The sequence below is a fragment of the Canis lupus genome, chromosome 26, assembly GCF_011100685.1.
Source record: "Canis lupus familiaris isolate Mischka breed German Shepherd chromosome 26, alternate assembly UU_Cfam_GSD_1.0, whole genome shotgun sequence".
Lineage (NCBI taxonomy): Eukaryota > Metazoa > Chordata > Mammalia > Carnivora > Canidae > Canis > Canis lupus.
This window is the reverse complement of record NC_049247.1, coordinates 5,118,510-5,135,397: the sequence shown is the minus strand read 5'-3', so window position 1 is coordinate 5,135,397 and position 16,888 is coordinate 5,118,510. Positions and strand designations below refer to the sequence as shown.

General features: G+C 50.9%; 1 protein-coding gene across 1 annotated transcript in view; it reads left to right on the top strand.

The window, feature by feature from the left end:
• Positions 1-1,002: 1,002 nt before the first annotated feature.
• Positions 1,003-16,888, top strand: part of AACS (acetoacetyl-CoA synthetase) — a 57,873-nt gene continuing 41,987 nt past the window's right edge. The window contains exons 1-3 of the mRNA XM_038574746.1: positions 1,003-1,132; positions 8,326-8,429; positions 9,957-10,077. Of these exons, the coding sequence (XP_038430674.1) occupies positions 1,003-1,132; positions 8,326-8,429; positions 9,957-10,077 (355 nt within the window). The remainder of the gene's footprint in view (positions 1,133-8,325; positions 8,430-9,956; positions 10,078-16,888) is intronic.

Below are 16,888 nucleotides of genomic sequence, written 5' to 3'. Positions count from 1 at the left end.
CTCTCTCTGTGTCTTTCATGAATAAATAAATAAAATCTTAAAAAAAGCTTTTGAGAGAGAAAGAACGAGCGGTGGGGAGGGCAGAGAGAGAAGCAGGCAGACTCCCCACTGAGCAGGGAGCCCACTCGGGGCTCAATCCCAGGACCTCCGGGATCGTGACTTGAGCCGAAGGCAGATGCCCGACCCACTGAGCCACCCAGGTGCCCCTGACGTCACCTTTTCATGGAACCTTCCCTGACAGCTCTATTTAAATGGAAACACTCGTCCTTCTTTCTTTTCTATCCTTCCCGGATTTCTTTCCATAGTACTTAACACTTTCTATTATACACGAATAACAGTATACGTATTATCTACACGACACTCTTGTACACTATATATTTTCACTATTTGCATTGTACTGTCTATGACCTACCTATCTCCTCCGCCCCTTACCTCCTGTTGACCCAGGGCAGGAACTTTGCTTCGTCCGCTGCTGCACCTGCGGAGCCCCGGACGGTGCCTGGTACCCAGCAGCGCTAGGTTATCTGCAGGAAGAACAAATCAATAGCGAATGAATGAGCCCGGGCACCAGCCCCGGCCTCCCGCCCCCGGCTTCCCGCGCTGCTGCACCCCTCGGCGCCGCAGGGGAGGTGGGAGCCCGGGCGCAGTGCGCCTGCGTAGCCCCACCCCCCGCACGCGCGCGTGGGTCCAGGGCCCTGAGGCCGCGGGGCGCGGCTGCCCGCACTCCTTTGCGAGGCTCGGCGCCCGCGGAGGGTTACAGGCGGGGGGCGGGGCCGCGGGGGCGGGGCCTCGGGCGGGGGCGGGGCCTCGGGGGCGGGGGCGGGGGCGGGGCCGGGCTGGGATCCCGCAGGCGGCGGCCGCGCCGCGCTCAGTAGCGCTGCCCGCCCGCCGCCCGCCGCCCGCCGCTCGCCGCCCGCCGCCCCGGACCCCGCCGTCCCTCCGCGCCGCCGTCCCCGGCCTGGCCCCCGCCGGCCCCGGTCGCCGCGCAGCCCCGCCGCAGCCATGTCCAAGCAGCCGCGGGCCCGCCGGGAGGAGATCCTGGAGAGCCAGGTGATGTGGGAGCCTGACAGCAAGAGCACGCACATGGACCGCTTCCGGGCGGCCGTGGCTGCTGCCTGCGGCCTGGCGCTGGGTGAGTGCGCGCGCCGCCCCCGCTGCCCCGCGCCTGCCGGGCGCCCCGGCCCCCGAGCCCCCGAGCCCCCGAGCCCCCGGGGTCTCCTCCCCGCCAGCTTCCGGGAGGGGCCGCTGGAGGTGGGCAGGGGCTCCCGTCTCCCCGGGGTGGGGCTCCTTCTGACCGTGCGCTTTGCCCCCTTGTCTGTGCTTTCAGGTGCACGGCCCCTCCCCGCTGTAGCATCTGTGTCCCAGGAGGGGCCCCCCACTCGCCCTCTTAGCATCTTTGTCCCTGGGAGGCTCCCCCACCGCCTTGGAACCTCTGGGGCCTGAGATCCCTCGCTAGGCTTCCTCCTTGGGAGATGAGGTGTTCCCTGGCGTCTTGCGTCTGGCTTGGGGGCAGGGGGGGCTTCCTCCCAGACATGGAGTCTTTCTAACTTGTGGCTCTTCCCCTATGTTTGTGGGGGTCACTTGCCAGCCAGTAACACCTTGTGTTGTCCCCTCCTAGCCCCCCCCCCCCCCCAACTTGACATCACTAAAGGGCTAGCATGGAATCCAGCACCCACAGGAGAAAGACACTCTTTTCTGAAAGAAAATACAGCCTTTGGGATTGAGGCAGGACTCGTTTTCCTCCTGTTTACTTTACCCTCCCAGCCCCCGGCAGAACCTAGGCATGGCCCCTCCCTGCAGCCACCACCCTGGCTCTCAGAAACTGCCTGGCCTGGCTGCCTGTGGGCCGGCCCGCGGGGGCCCGTTTTCTGGGTGAGAAGCACCTGCACGTGTCTCCTGCCAGCTCTAGCTGGCTTGTCCAATTTCCTGCAGGACCTTCCCCACCTTCAGGGGTTTCAGCTCCTCTCTGGCCACTTCCCTCCCCTCGTGGCCCTCAGCTGGCTTCTGGGACTCCTGTGGTTCTGTGGTGGCATCGCTGTTCTCAGCTGCCCTGACAGAAGTGGACATGGGGCCATCTGTCCTGTGTAGGGGAGTCCTCAGTGACACTGCCTTGCTGCTTACATCCCCCACTTTCCCGGGGCCCTCGTTCCCTCTACTCTGAACACTGGCCGGTTTCCTTGCTTCCTGCTTTTCCTTCCTCTTCTCTTCGGGACACCCTGCTTGCTTCACTGGAGCACAGGTCTGACTTTGTCACTCCTTAGCTCAGAGGCTCACAATGGTCCCTTGTTGACCGTGGAATTGCATGGTGCCACCTGGCAGCTTCCAAGCCTTCCACTGTATGATGGGTGTCATAGCTTCCAGTGAGCCCCTTCCCTTGGTGAACCCAGCTCCCTCCTTCCTGCTCACTACACAGAAAGCATCTTGGTGACAGATGTGGCTTATTACTCTGGGCCTTTCAGGTATTAGCTGGTAAATTAACGTGTGTAGGATTGGGGGAGAACAGACCTGATTCCCAGAAAGAGCCAGGAGTAAGATATTCATCTGTGTCACCTCACCTCAATTCCATCTTTCTTTCTTCTGCTAGCAGAGGTATAGTGTTCTCCTGTGCTTAACTAGCCTTGGTGCTTTAGGAAATGATTGCACATGAGTTGTGAGGTGGGCGAGATGCATCTGACCTGACTACCTGGATTTTGAACTGGCTCCACCACTTCCTAGCCGTGTGACCTAGCTGTGAGACCAAGTCTTACTTTCCCCATCTGTAAAATGGGCATGGTGAGAGAGGACCTGTGTCAGTGGGTGGTGTGAGGGAGGCAGGAGGCCCTCACACCCAGCGGTCACCTGCACCTGGCCTGTGGGTTGCTGCATAAACCCGACCACACACTGGCAGCTCCTAGTTGGCCTGCTCAGGGCTGGTAGCTGGGGGAATGAGCCCAGACTGGACTTGAAGACTTGGCTCAAGCGGCTCACAAACTGGGAGACTGCATAGGAAAAGCAAGATTTCTGACTTCTTTTGAAAACCCAAAGGCCTGTGATCTGTGTCCCCACATGGTGGCAATGAGCTGGGCTGAGCTGGGTTCTCCTCTTGGTTGGAGGATGATTTAGAGCTTGGTGTTTGTCTTTTCCTCCTCTTCCACTCCTGATGGTTGAGCCCGTCTGCTGCTTCTCTCTCTTCCAGAAGCTCAGCCCTGGAGGTTTTGGGCTTTAAGGTCTAACTCAAATGCTGCCTTGTCTTGATCATTGTCTTTGAATGTTTTCTCCTTTCTCCTGTTCTCCAAATGCATGTAATTTGGACTTTCATACTGCCTCGCCTTTTCATTAATTTTTAAGTATTCAAATTGCTTAAGGACTGCACCCTTGAACTTGTATCCTCTGCACACCTCCTCCTCCCTGGGGCGTGCGTGTAGTTGGCATGCAGTATTGAGCAATGTTGTACCCCCACGTACAGAGAGAGCAAGGTACACATCTTCCCGGGGTGCTTCAGTTGTGCTCCAGCTTCAAGGATGGATGGATGTAGGGATGGGGGCGCTTTCTCCAGCTTGGTCTGTCACCCTAGACCAAGGTTGGCATGAGGTTTCTCCCCCAGCCTTGGCAGGGTTACCTATTCTCTTACCCACTACGAGGGCCACAGGTTGGTTTGTTTTTCTCACTGCTTCTAGCAGAGCTCACCTGTGGACTCCCAGAAAACCTACATAGACCTTGGGGCCCTCCGGATGCAGACCTCCTATGGAGCAGCCCACTATGGCAGCCTAGCATGTGTGCATGCAGACCTCCTGTGGAGCAGCCCTCTATGGCAGCCTAGCATATGTGCATGAGAGGCCTCTTTCACAAAGACCCCAGGGGTCACGCTGCATGTACCAGCCCTCTGTAATTAGGGGAGTGGCACCTGCTTTAAAGGACATGTTCTTTTGGTGGACTTGTCTTGTTCTTTTGGTGGACGTGTCTTTCTGTATGCCACGAGCTACAGATCATTTCAGCGTTCAAGCAGCTGGGATTGCGTTTGCCCACAAATAGAAGGCTGGGTCCCTGTTCTCAAATGGCTCAAGCGTAGCTGGGAGAGAAAGCTCTTGCAGGACAGCAGCGCTGCAGTGAGTCAGTGACCAGCCTGGGCCCAGGGGCAGCCAGCTGTGTCTCCAAAGCACTTTACTGTGGACTGGGTCTGTCACTGCAGTGGAAAGAGGCTGCTGGGTCTTGAGCTGAGGTTGGGAGGTGTAGACTGGTCTGAATTCTCGTGGGTGGAGAGGAAGAAGGGGGTGAATTGCAAATTCAGATGCCTATGGGGGGCCCAGCAGGTGAGGTGGATAATGGTACCAGTTAGCTTTTATTATTTAAAAAAAATTTCTTTTAAAGATTTTATTTATTTGACGCAGAAGGTAGAGAGAGCACAATGGGGAGTTGGAGGGAGAGGGAGAAGCAGATGCCCTGCTGAGCAGGGAGCTTGACATGGGACTTGATCCCAGGATCATGCCCCAAGCCAAAGGCTGAAGCTTCACTGACTGAGCCCCCCAGGTGCCCCACCAGTCAGCCTTCTTGGGTGCTTTACATGCATCCACTGATACTGCCCTCAGTAAGCTGGCCAGGTACATGCTGCTTTGACCCCATTCCCCAGCTGGGAAAACAGAAACTCAGTCTGGGTGGGGATGTTGCAGCTGTGAGTGGTGGACCTGTAGTCTGTTTCCAGAATCATTAGTCTCTCCTGCATTATGTTGCCTTTTGAATGTGGGGGAAGGCTCAGGGGAGGCTGGTGGGCAGCTCGATAGCTGCTTGTCACTATGTGGTGTGACAGTGCCTTAGCCATCCAGGAGAGCAAGGCCACGGCTGAGGTGTCCCTGACCTGGCCTGGCCTCAGAAGTAGCCCTTGGTCATTTCCATAACGTCCTGCTGGTGACACTGAGGAGCCCTGCTCAGTGTGGCGAGGGGGGCAGCACACAGATGGAAGTGTGGGAGGCCAGAAGCATAGGCGTCTAACCCCAGGAGAAGGTGGGAACACCGAATTTCACAGTACGTTGGCAGCTAGATCAGGTTCTTCATGAGCACAGTGCAGATTGAACCACACGTGCCCATGGTGGGTCATCTGGGCTTCAGGAGTGCAGGCTGTGAGTAGGGGCCGGGAGGGGGTGAGTGGGGGCTGGGAGGGGCCCCTGCTGGTCTGCGGAGTCATTCTTGATGACCGGGCTGGGCCGGGCTGGGTCTTGGAGGGTGGAGGAGTTTCTGCGCAAGGTCCATCCTTTTCTCTGTGGTCCTCCTAGTGTTAGGGGGCTGTGGGGACCGCTCAGTTCCCAGATTGGCAGGCAGGTGGCATCTTCCTCCCTCGTGGACCTTGTTGGTGACTCACTGTTGATGGGTTTTTGCAGTCTTCAGTGGGGGCGTGGGTGGCAAGCCTTTGGTCCATCTCCGCGTAAGCTGGGAGGGGAGAGAGTTTTTTGTCTTGGAACTCTGGCTTTTGTGAGAATCAAGATGACCAAAAACAAAGACCAGGAAAGAATGGAGCTGTGGGTCTGTTTGGGGGCCGGGCAGCTTCCTCAGTGGGGGCTGGGCAGAGGCTCTCTCTCCCAGGGCTGTCCTGGGTCTGCATTTGCCCCACCTTCAGGACCAGAAGCTGGAGCGCCCCTGCTCATGAACGCTTTCAAGTACCTGCCCAGCCCTGTCCCCAGGTCGCAGCCCATCATATCGCGTCAGCTAGCCTGGCTAGCCCGGTATGTGTCGTGCTCCTGAGAGATGACCAGCAGTGATGTTAGTGGCTGACGTGCCAGGTGCTTTCTCTCTGCCAAGCCCCGTTCTTAGTGCTTTGTGTGTTTTGATTCTTTCAGTTCTTGACAGTGACCCTGTGACAAGTTCTATTATCTTCCTTTCATGGAGGAGAGACTGAGGCCCAGGGATGATTGATTACTCATCTGAGCTCACATAGCAGGTTCTGAACCCAGATTGTTGCACTCTGAACCCTGTGTCTTTAAGGACACCCTCTACTGCTCTACTGCTCCCCCGGGTCACTGTTGTTATTCCCCTTTTGCAGACAACAATGCTGGGACTCAGGGGGCGGAGCAGCTTGCCCATCACCATTGGTTTTAAGTGTCTAGCTCAGCCCTGGAGCACAGGGTTACCTCTCCTCTGTCATGGGAGCATCCATATCCTTCTCCAGTCAATCTCCAGGTGACACATAGGGAAACTGAGTCCCAGAGAGGCAGACTGGCCTACCTGAGGTCTCTGAGCATGGTCTCTAGAGTCAGGGTTGGCCCTGGTATTCCAGATGCCTGGTCCCTGGTGTTTTTCCCTGCATGCTTGAGCAGGTGGGTGGGGCTGGAGGGAAGTTCTCCAGGGGCTTGGAGGAGGTGCAGGCATCATTGCCAGGATTCACCCTGAAGCCCTGCTTCTCCATCACTGTGTGACACGTGTGCCACCTCTCCCTGTTTCATCCCCAGTTGATCCTTCTCCATCCCTGTGGCAGCCCCTTCATCTGGACTCTTGGCTTCCTTTCAGTGTCCTGATCCTGCCCTTGCTGCCAGGGCCAGTCCCCTCCTTCTGCAGCAAGTGTCTGCTTTCAGAGCTGTCTCCCTCTACGTCCTCTCTCCCTGTCCACCAGGACTGGGGACAGGATGGGCCATTGAGTCTTCAGCTTGACTGATGGGAAGGAGAGACGTCAGCCTCACCTAAGTGTTGGGCCCTTTTTTTTTCTCTTCCTGACACCCTGCTGGTCATCTTCCTGCAGTTACCTGGTCCCTGCAGCACCAGCATATGAATGGAGAGCCTCTCACAGTATGTGGAGATTAGAAAGGCCCAGTGAGGGGCGGGGACCATCCCAGGTCTCAGGATTGGAAGCTGGTGTGGAGAGGGGCCTTCCCTTTGTGTAAGAGGGAGTGATAGGAGTGTATTAACTTGCCCATAAAATCTGGAAAGACACACAAAACTCTTTAACTGGTTACTTCTGGACAAGGAAAGTTAAATGATTGTAGGGCACGAGGGAGAGGAACTTTTTCCTGTATGATCTATATTTTGTTATTTTGAATCATGCAAATGTATTGCTTATTCAAAAGTCAAAATAAATAATCATTCCTTCCTCTCCCCTAACACTGTTACTGGCACAAGAAGTCATCAGTGAGCTTTTAGTTTTGCACTTCTGGGTTTTGAAGTCTGTTGGATGTGGCTTTCCTACGTTTGTATGATGTAATAATAGCAAGCTTAATGTAGTTCTCTGATTCTGTCCAATTCTGTCTAAGGCCCTGTTCTAGCATCTTATGTGTGTGTTTATGCTCATTTAAATCCTCCCAAAGCTCTGTCAAGGGGGGGTGCTATTAACTATGTCCATTTTACAGATGGAGAAACAGAGACACTGTGCTCAAGTAACTTCCACAAAGTCACACAGCTAATAAATGGCCAAGCCAGGATTTGGCTTCAGGGCCCATGTTCTTAGGCATGTTGATTAGGGTATGAAATCACTGCTTCTTTGCTTCATTTGTTTTAGGGACTAGCAGTGGTAGATTTGCTCCCATTGGTAAGAATTAGGATACTCCACCTCCCTCAGATCATTTCTTTTTTTTTGAAAGATTTTATTTATTCATTAGAGATAGAGAAAAATGAGCAGGGGGTGGGGGTTAGACAGAGGGAGAGGGAGAAGCAGGCTCCCCACTGAGCAGGGAGCTTGACAACTTGGGGCTACAACATGGGATCGATGTGGGCTCCATCCCAGGACCCCAGGATCATGACCTGAGCTGAAGGCAGGTGCTTAAGGGCTGAGACACCTAGCCCCACCCCCCCAGCCCCCAGGTAATTTCTTATCAGATGCCTTTGAACCACTCAGACATACCTGTAATTCGTTAGGTGTGTCCCATCTTATTATTGAACTGCCAAGGGCAGCCTGGGTGGCTCAGCGGTTTAGCGCCGCCTTCAGCCCAGGGTGTGATCCTGGAGACCCTGGATCGAGTCCCACGTCGGGCTCCCTGCATGGAGCCTGCTTCTCCCTCTGCCTGTGTCTCTGCCTCTCTCTCTCTGTCTCTCTCTGTCTCTCATGAATAAATAAATAAAAATCTTAAAAAAAAAAAAGAGAACTGCCAAGACTTTCTTTTTTTTAAAAAAATTTTTAATAAGATCTTATTTATTTGAGAGAGAGAGACAGATAATCAAGAGAGCATGAGGGAGAGGGAGAAGCACGCTCCTGCTGAGCAGGGAGCCCAACATGGGGCTCGATCCCAGGACCCTAAGATCATGACCTGAGCCAAAGGCAGACACTTAACCAACAGAGCCACTCTGGCATCCACCTGTCTTAAAAATGTTTTTCGAGATAAGACTTTCTAAGATTTGTTTGAGCTATGTGCCATTATATTTTATTTTTAGAAAATTATGATGACTTATACCACTGGTCAGTTGAATCATATTCAGACTTCTGGGCAGAGTTCTGGAAATTCAGTGGACTTGTCTTCTCACGCATGTATGATGAGGTAAGTAGGGATTTTGCTTATGTGTTATCTTTTTATGGTTTCGTTCCAAAATAAAGTGTTCATTTTTGGGAACACTGAATCATATTTTCTTTTGAAGCCTCACATCAGTGGGAAAAAGTCATTGTTCTAGGGAGTTGGCAGAAAATTGTGTTGAGGTCACAGAATCCATGGAGACTATGCAACCTCTGGACTCTGATGTGTGGACCCCAGGCCCTGACCTGGAACCTTGAACGATCCTACGTAGCAGGGCATCATCATATTATTTTTATTTTATCTAAAAAAAAAAAAAAAATTAATTGTGGTAAAATACACATAACACGATTTATCATCGTAACCATCTTAAAGTGTCCAGTTCAGTGATGTTATTAAATACATTCACATGGCTGTTGTTTTTTATTTTTATTCTTTTAAAGGTATTATTTATTTACTCATGAGAGACACAGAGAGAGAGGCAGAGACATAGGCAGAGGTCTCGCTGCGGGGAGCTCAATGAGGGATTTGATCCCAGGACCTGGGATCACGACCTGAGCCTAAGGCAGCCACTCAACTGCTGAGCCACCCAGGCGTCCCTGTTGTTGTTTTTTAGACTATCAATAGTTTTATTATTATTTTAAATATTTATTTATTTATTCATGAGAGAGATACAGAGAGAGGCAGAGACACAGGCAGAGGGAGAATCAGGATCCTCACAGGGAGCCTGATGTGGGACTCAAACCCAGGACTCTGGGATCATGCCCTGGGCCAAAGCTGAGCCACGCAGGCATCTCAGTTTTATTATTTTTTAAAATCCGAGTTCAGGGAACATTTCTACTCCTTATGTTGTCAATCAGTGACCATCTGGGGAAAGCAGGTCCTGTTACTTAAAGTATAAGTTAATTGTGTTTTGGTTTGACTGTGGGGCAAACTGTTCTGAAAGGCTTGTCTGTAGGTACTTGGAGAGGGAGTCCCGGGGCCCGGGTCCAGGGAGTTGCAGTGAGAGGGACAGATGGATGCCGTAGCTCCATATCCTGGATTTTAGGGTATCTGGTCAGATTCTGGGGTACATCTGCCTTATTTATTGTCCCCTGCACCTCTCACTGAGCAAGAGTAGGTGCTTCATAAAGATCTGTTGAAAGAGTTCATTAGTGGGGATGGTGTATTTTCCCTTGGCATTAAAAAAACTACGTTGAGGAATAATGAACCATGAAACTGTATATATTTAAAGCATCTAATGTGATGATTTGATATATGGATTCACTATGGAATTAACACACCCATCACCTTACTTTCTGTGTGGCGGGGACGCTCAGATCTCCTCCCAGAGGCTCTGGTGTGTGAGACCCTGTCTGATGAGGGATGATGAGCTCCAGGGCCCTAATCTTTCAGTTCTAAGCCTTTAGGCCAGTTTGGTGGTCAGTCTCTGAAATGATTTAATGACGCTTTGGGCCAGTGAGTTAGCAGGCTTCCCAGGAAGTGGAGTCACTTTTATTTACTCCTGGTGTAGATCTCACCTGTGTGTGTGTCTTGCTTTTCTGTCATTCTCCATAGGTTGTGGACATGACAAAAGGGATTGCAGACATCCCCGAGTGGTTCAAAGGCAGTCGTCTAAACTATGCGGAAAACCTCCTGCAGCACAAAGAGAATGACAGAGTTGCCCTGTACGCTGCGAGTGAGTCCTCCTGGCTCCCTGGGTTTCCCTCTCTGTTTTCCAGGTGCCCCTCATGTGAAGGGCCAGATGGCTGGAGAGGCTCTGACATAGTCGGATTGCCATGTGTGTTTTCAAACAACATCTTGGAGCCTCCTTTTTTTTTTTTCCTTCCTTCTTTATTTGTGGAAAAAGCACGTGTCATTAAACATCCCATCTTAACCATTTTTAAGCATACAGTTCAGTAGTGTTTGAGACCTTCCCATTGCTGTGCACTGGCTCTCCAGAACATTCACCTCCGTGACACTGACACTGTATCCACAAACCACTGGTTTCCCCTCCCTGCCCCAGCTCCGGGTGACCACCTCCCTACTTTCTGCTCCTGTGATCTGATTACTGTGCACACTTCCTAAGTGAGCCATAGTGTATGTCCTATTGTCACTGGCCTGTTTCAGCATGGTGTCCACGTAGTCGTGTGTGACAGCATTTCCTTCTTTTTTGAGGCTGCATAGTATCCCCTTGTTTGGATATCCCACATCTTGCTTGTCTGTTGATCCGTCACAGGGCATGTGGGCCACTTTTCACCTCTTGGCTGTTGTGAATCAGGCTATGATGAACGTGGGTGTGCACATAGCTCCTTGACATCTGGCTTTGCATCCTTTTGGATATTTACCCAGAGGTGGATCCTATGATGATTCTATGTTTAATTTTCTGAGGAACTTCCTCCATACTGTTTTCTGTAATGATTGCTCTTGGCACCTTTCCAATGTCATTAAAACCTGTTGACTTTTTCTTAGTGCTGGAGAGGGGAGAGAACAGTGGTGTGATCCTGTTTTATGAGAGAAATTGAGACACCTGATACTAAGTAACCAGCTCAGAGTCACCTGGACAGTTAGTGAGGGAACTACAGCTAGAATATCTGCCCACTATTGTGGAGAATCTTTCGCCACTGAGGCAAGCCAGGCATCAGGAGTGAGCTACGTAAGACGGGTTGGGAGTGCTCATGTTATCTTTTCTCCGAGGAAAAAAAAGAAAGAAAGAAAAAAAAAGAATATCTGCCCACTGACTTTTCCTTTTAAGATAAAGTTTATTTATTTTTATTTATTCATGATAGGCAGAGAGAGAGAGAGAGAGAGAGGCAGAGACACAGGAGTAGGGAGAAGCAGGCTGCACGCCAGGAGCCCAACGTGGGACTCGATCCCAGGACTCCAGGATCACGCCCTGGGCCAAAGGCAGGCACTAAACCGCTCAGCCACCCAGGGATCCTTAAGATAAAGTTTAAAGCATATTCTAGTTTATGTCCTAAGCGTGTTCTGGAACAGTTGGCATAAAGTATTTGAAATAAATGAGGACTTTCTTGGTAAGAAGACCCTGTGGTTGGCCTAATTAGTTCAATTTTTGTGGTAAGCTTAAAGTTTTTGTTTTTTAAAGATTTTATTTATTTATTCATGAGAGACAGAGAGAGAGAGAGGCATAGACACAGGCAGAGGGTGAAGCAGGCTCCATGCAGGGAGCCCGACGTGGGACTTGATCCCGGGACTCCAGGATCACGCCCTGGGTCGAAGGCAGGCGCTAAACCGCTGAGCCACCCAGGGATCCCAAGCTTAAAGTTTTGTAAAAAAGAACATTGGATTTGTGTCATGTTGGTAGGGTTGGAGGTATTTCACAGTGGATTTTCCAGGTGTCTGTGTTTTTCTCTTTTGAGTTATAAAGGTTTACTAACTCATTAAATTAATTAATTTAAAATAAAATATTTTATTTATTTATTTATTTGAGAGAGACAGAGAGGGCATGAGTGGAGAGAGACCCCCACTGAGCAAGGAGCCTGATGTGGGGTTTGACCCCAGTACCCTGAGATCATGACCTGAGCCAAAAGCAGATGCTTAATGGACTGAGCCACCCAGGTGCCCTCAACTTACTCATTTTAGACATTGCATGTGCCACTATGTTGAGAGGAAATAGTGCCTCAGTAGAGGAGACCGAACTTCATTGGACCTTTGCTGTTTATGACTCACAGCTTCCAGTTTTGGGACAATGACAGGATCTAATGCTGCTGAGCTGTCCACGCGAGTGGGACGGTCTGCCGCATCCTTGGCTCTTGCTGCCTGCTCTCAGTTCTCGCAGATGCTAGGGTCCTTGCTTCTAGCAGCCCTGGTCTATGCCACAAGTTACTATTTGTCATCAGAGGTGATGTCAGAACTCAACTGATTATGCTTGTCTGAAGTGGGACCTGGAATAGGGGTAGCTGAGGATTAGTGGCTGTGTGACCTTGGGTGAGCCCCTTAACCTCTCTGGGTTTGTTTCTGCCTCTGTCAGTTGGAGAGGAAGAGAGTATCTACTTCAGGAATATTGTAGAGCTTAGATGAGTGACCGTGTATACACGTGTGTGAGACAGTCCTCGCCACAGAGGGAACGTGTGCTCAGGTGAGGTGGTAGCTCTGAAATCCCTGCGTGGCTTTGAAATCCTGGCTGTCTGCTTCCTCCTGTGGCCTCCTAGAGCACATCTTCTGGGGATGGGGCCCAGGCCCATGTGTATTTTGAAAGCCCATGGTTGCTTCTGATGCACATTGTTGGTTAAGAACCACAGAGTTTTATCTTTGTGTGGTCTTTGGGCTGTTGGGTATTGTTCTGCTCCCTTCCTCGGTTCTTAGCTGGGATGCAGTTTGGGCTGAGTGCAGAAGCAGCCTTGGGGTGGTATTACACCTGCGTCTCTCCCTTGCTCTTTAAGGAGGTATTTGCTGGGCCACCCATCCAGTCTTTCACTTGTTCTCAGATCTGTCTCAAACGTCTCCTCAGTGCAAGGGATGTGCTGGGGATGTGGTGTTGAACAGGACGGATGAGGTCCCCATGCTCGTGGGGCTGATATTCTAGTGGGATGAACAGTAAATAAAAAACATACAGAAGGTCCCCGACTTAGGATGGTTACACTTACAACTGTTCAACTTGATAGTGATGTGAAGGTGATACACATTTAGTAGGAAGCATTCTTGGAATTTTGAATTTGTCTTGTCCCAGGCTCACAATCTGTGGTCCCTTTCTCTCCTATGATGCTGGGCAGTGAACGTAGTGCCCTGTCAGTCGTGCGATCACCAGGGTCACTGACTGCCACCTGCACCCACACAGCCATTCTGTTTGTCACTGTCCATGCGGTCCTCAGTAAATTACACGGGAGTCAACACTTATAAAAAAGGCTTTGTGGTAGATGATTTTGCCCAACAGGAGCTCACGTCAGTGATCTGAGCACGAATTAGGTGGGCCAGGCTAAGCTGTGGTGTCCCATAGGTCAGGTGTGGTAAATGCAGGGATGCTTTGAGAGAAAACCAGTAGGCTAAGCCTTAGCTTTGTAAAATGAATGAAGGACATTTGCCCGGGGTTCCTTATACTCTTTGGGTTATAATAGGAGTTGGTTTACACCAGGGTTTCTTTTCTTTCCTTTCCTTTCCTTTTCTTTTTTCTTTTCTTTCTTTCTTTCTTTCTTTCTTTCTTTCTTTCTTTCTTTCTTTCTTTCTTTCTTTCTTTCTTTCTTTTTTTTTTTAGAGATATTTATTTATTTGAGAGAGAGAGTGTGAGAGAGAATGGGCTGGGGGAGAGGCAGAGAGGGAGAGGCAGACTCCCTGCTGAGCAGGGAGCCCGACGTAGGACTTGATCCCAGGACCCTGCAATCAAGACCTGAGCCAAAGGCAGGTGCTTAACTGACTGAGCCACCCAGGTGCCCCTCACCACCAGGGTTTTGGTGGTGAGCGGTGTGGGCATGCCGACTACATGACCCTGGTCACAGCAGAATGGGGCAGGGAACTGGCTGGAGGTGCTTGGTGGCTGCGGCCCCTGGGAGGCAGAGAGTGGTGGAGGCTGGGAGAGCAGTCATCCTTCAAGTGGGACTTCATCCACAAGAATCATCCACACCTTTACATCGCATAGGCCAGTGGTTCTTAGCATATTCACAGGGTTATTGACAACCCCTCTGTCCTGTTCCTGCTGACTCTGTTATCCCAGAAGGAAACTCCTCCACAGCCCCTGGCACCCATCAGTCTCTTCCGTCTCCACGGATTTGCCTGTTCAGGACATTTCTAAATATGGAATCACACACTGTGGCAGCTGGCAATGCGTCCCAGTGACGCTTCCTTCCTCTTCATGTCCCATGAAGATGTTTTATTGTATGGATCCAGCATGTTCCGTCTGCCCACTAGAGACCCTTCATGGCCTGTCCGTCCCAGGCACTAGGCTCCCTTGGTGAACCCTGCTTGGTGCATTTTATGACCTGAGGAGTGGGAATGCCAGGCCTCTCCTTTATCTTTCTTCCTGCTCCCTCAGAGGTATCCACGCTTTCACCTCAGGCCTCGCCTGAGGTCCTGGTTTCTCCTTCTGGAAAGTAGGAAAGGTCAGATGTAAATCTTCTGGCAAAACCTGAAGACCGGTAATGCTAGTGGTAAAACAAATCAGTGTCCTGGGTGGCTGGGTGTAGGCTGACATGGTTGTGCACGTTCATGCTCTTACTCTCTCTCCCTCATGGCACATTGGCTGCACCCAGACCCTGGTTCCCCCCCCCCCCCCTTTTTTTTTCTTTTAAGATTTTATTTATTTTTTCATGAAAGACACACAAAGAGGCAGAGACATAGGCAGAGAGAGAAGCAGGCTTCCTGAGGGGAGCCTGATGTGGGACTGGATCCCAGGACCCCAAGGTCATGACCTGAGCCAAAGGCAGATACTCAACCACTGAGCCACCCAGGTTGCCCTTAGACCCTGTAACTTTAAACCTGGCTGTGTCTTGAGTGCGGGTGAGGGAGGTGTGGTGGTAATTCTGGGTGTGCTGTGTCTTTTCCACACTTCTTCCTCCCTCCTTCTCCCACCATTCCCTCTCTTTAGATATGGGAGCTCCTTCTTTTAATGAGCCCCCCCTTGTATTTGCCATGGAAATAAGTGCCCTCAAGCTGGGGATCAAACATACTTTACAGATAGGTAGGGTACCTTCTTTTTTTTTTTTTAAAGATTTTATTTATTTATTCATGAGAGACACAGAGAGAGAGAGAGAGGCAGAGACACAGGCAGAGGGAGAAGCAGGCTCCATGCAGGGAGCCTGATGCGGGACTGGATCCCAGGTCACCAGGATCACACCCTGGACCGAAGGCAGGCGCTAAACCGCTGAGCCACCCAGGGATTCCCCGATAGGGTACCTTCTTAAGCAGAGTCCTAGATCGGTTGGTTATCGGCTTGGGAACTCTAAGGTCACTGTGTTTTGTTTCCTCCATTCCTACTGTCCCCTGCATGCAGGTGCTCAGGCACCCTCAGCAGACTCCATCCCTCCTACATATGATCCCAGGCGAGGCCACGAGGTGCCGCCAAAGGAAAGCGTTCACTGGTGCCTTCATGCTCCAGCGAGCAGAGCAAAGCAGTATGCATCAGCCCCATAGTGATGCAGTTCCAAGAACAGCTGCCTGCGTGGCACATTTTGTCTTTGAACAGTGGGTTTCAGGTTGCTGAGTGTTTTTATAAGATAGGAAATCATATGAGAGAGTGAGAATGTGGGAGAGGTAATTGTGAGGCTGCCCAGTGAGGAGAGAAAGGAACCAGAGGTAGGCATGTGTAACTTTAAGTAAATGGAAAAGCCAGATTTACACCAAAGAGAAATCAGGATGTTTATTCACTTTGGAGAAGTGATGCTTTGTGTTGTAGAATCGAACAGCAATTAGCAGTCAGGAATAAAATATTCGCATCAAAGGTAATGGTCAGGGGCACCTGGGTGGCTCAGTGGTTGAGCATCTGCCTTTGGCTCAGGGCGTGATCCTGGAGTTTCGGGATCAAGTCCAACATCAGGCTCCCTGTATGGAGCACAGGGAGCCTGCTTCTCCCTCTGCCTATGTTTCTGCCTCTCTCTGTGTCTTTCATGGATAAATAAATAAAATCTTTTTAAAAAGGAAAAGAAAAGAAAAAGGTAATGGTCAGAGGAATAATGTCTTTCCCTTATAAAGTATATTCATTTTTCATTTTTTAAAGATTTTTATTTATTCACGAGAGAGAGAGACACACACACACACAGGCAGAGAGAGAAGCAGGCTCCATGCAGGGAGCCTGATGTGGGACTTGATCCCGGGTCTCTAGGATCAGACCCTGGGCTGAAGGCGGTGCTAAACTGCTGAGCCACCCAGGCTGCCCTAGAAAGTATATTCAAATAGTTTTCTCACACCGATGCAACATCGAGTCTTGGTCATAGTCATTTTCTTTAAAAAAAAAAAACCAAAAACACATTTGTTTGAGAGAGAGAGAGGGAAAGCACAAGCAGGGGGAGAGGGAGAGGGAAATTCCTGAGCTGACTCTGTGCTGATCATGGAGCCTGACATGGGGCTCAGTCCCAGGACCCTGAGATCATGACCTGAGCCCAAATCAAGAGTTGGAGGATCAACCAACTGAGCCATCCAGGTGCCCTGGTCATACTCATTTTCTGTTGCTATGTAGCAAATTACCCATAAACCCTGGCTTAAAATCCTAAACCCTTAGTGTCTCACAGTTTCTGTGGGTTGTACATTCAGAATGGGCTTAGCTAGATTGTTCTGGCTTGGGAGCCTCTCATAAAGTTGCAGTGAGGATGTTGGCAGGGGCTGCATCATCTGAAGGATCGACCAAGTTGGGCCAATCCACATCCAAGATGGCGTACTCTCATGGCTGTCGGCAGGAGGCCTCAGTTTCTCACTGTGTGGCAGCAGGATCTTCTCGAGTGAGCTAAGTGGAAGCTGCTGTGTCTTCTGTGATCAAGCTCTGAAGTCACTGTCATCTCCCATGTCATATTGGTTACCTGGCTCAGGCTGCTTCAGCGTGGGCAGACCCACACAAGATCAGGAGT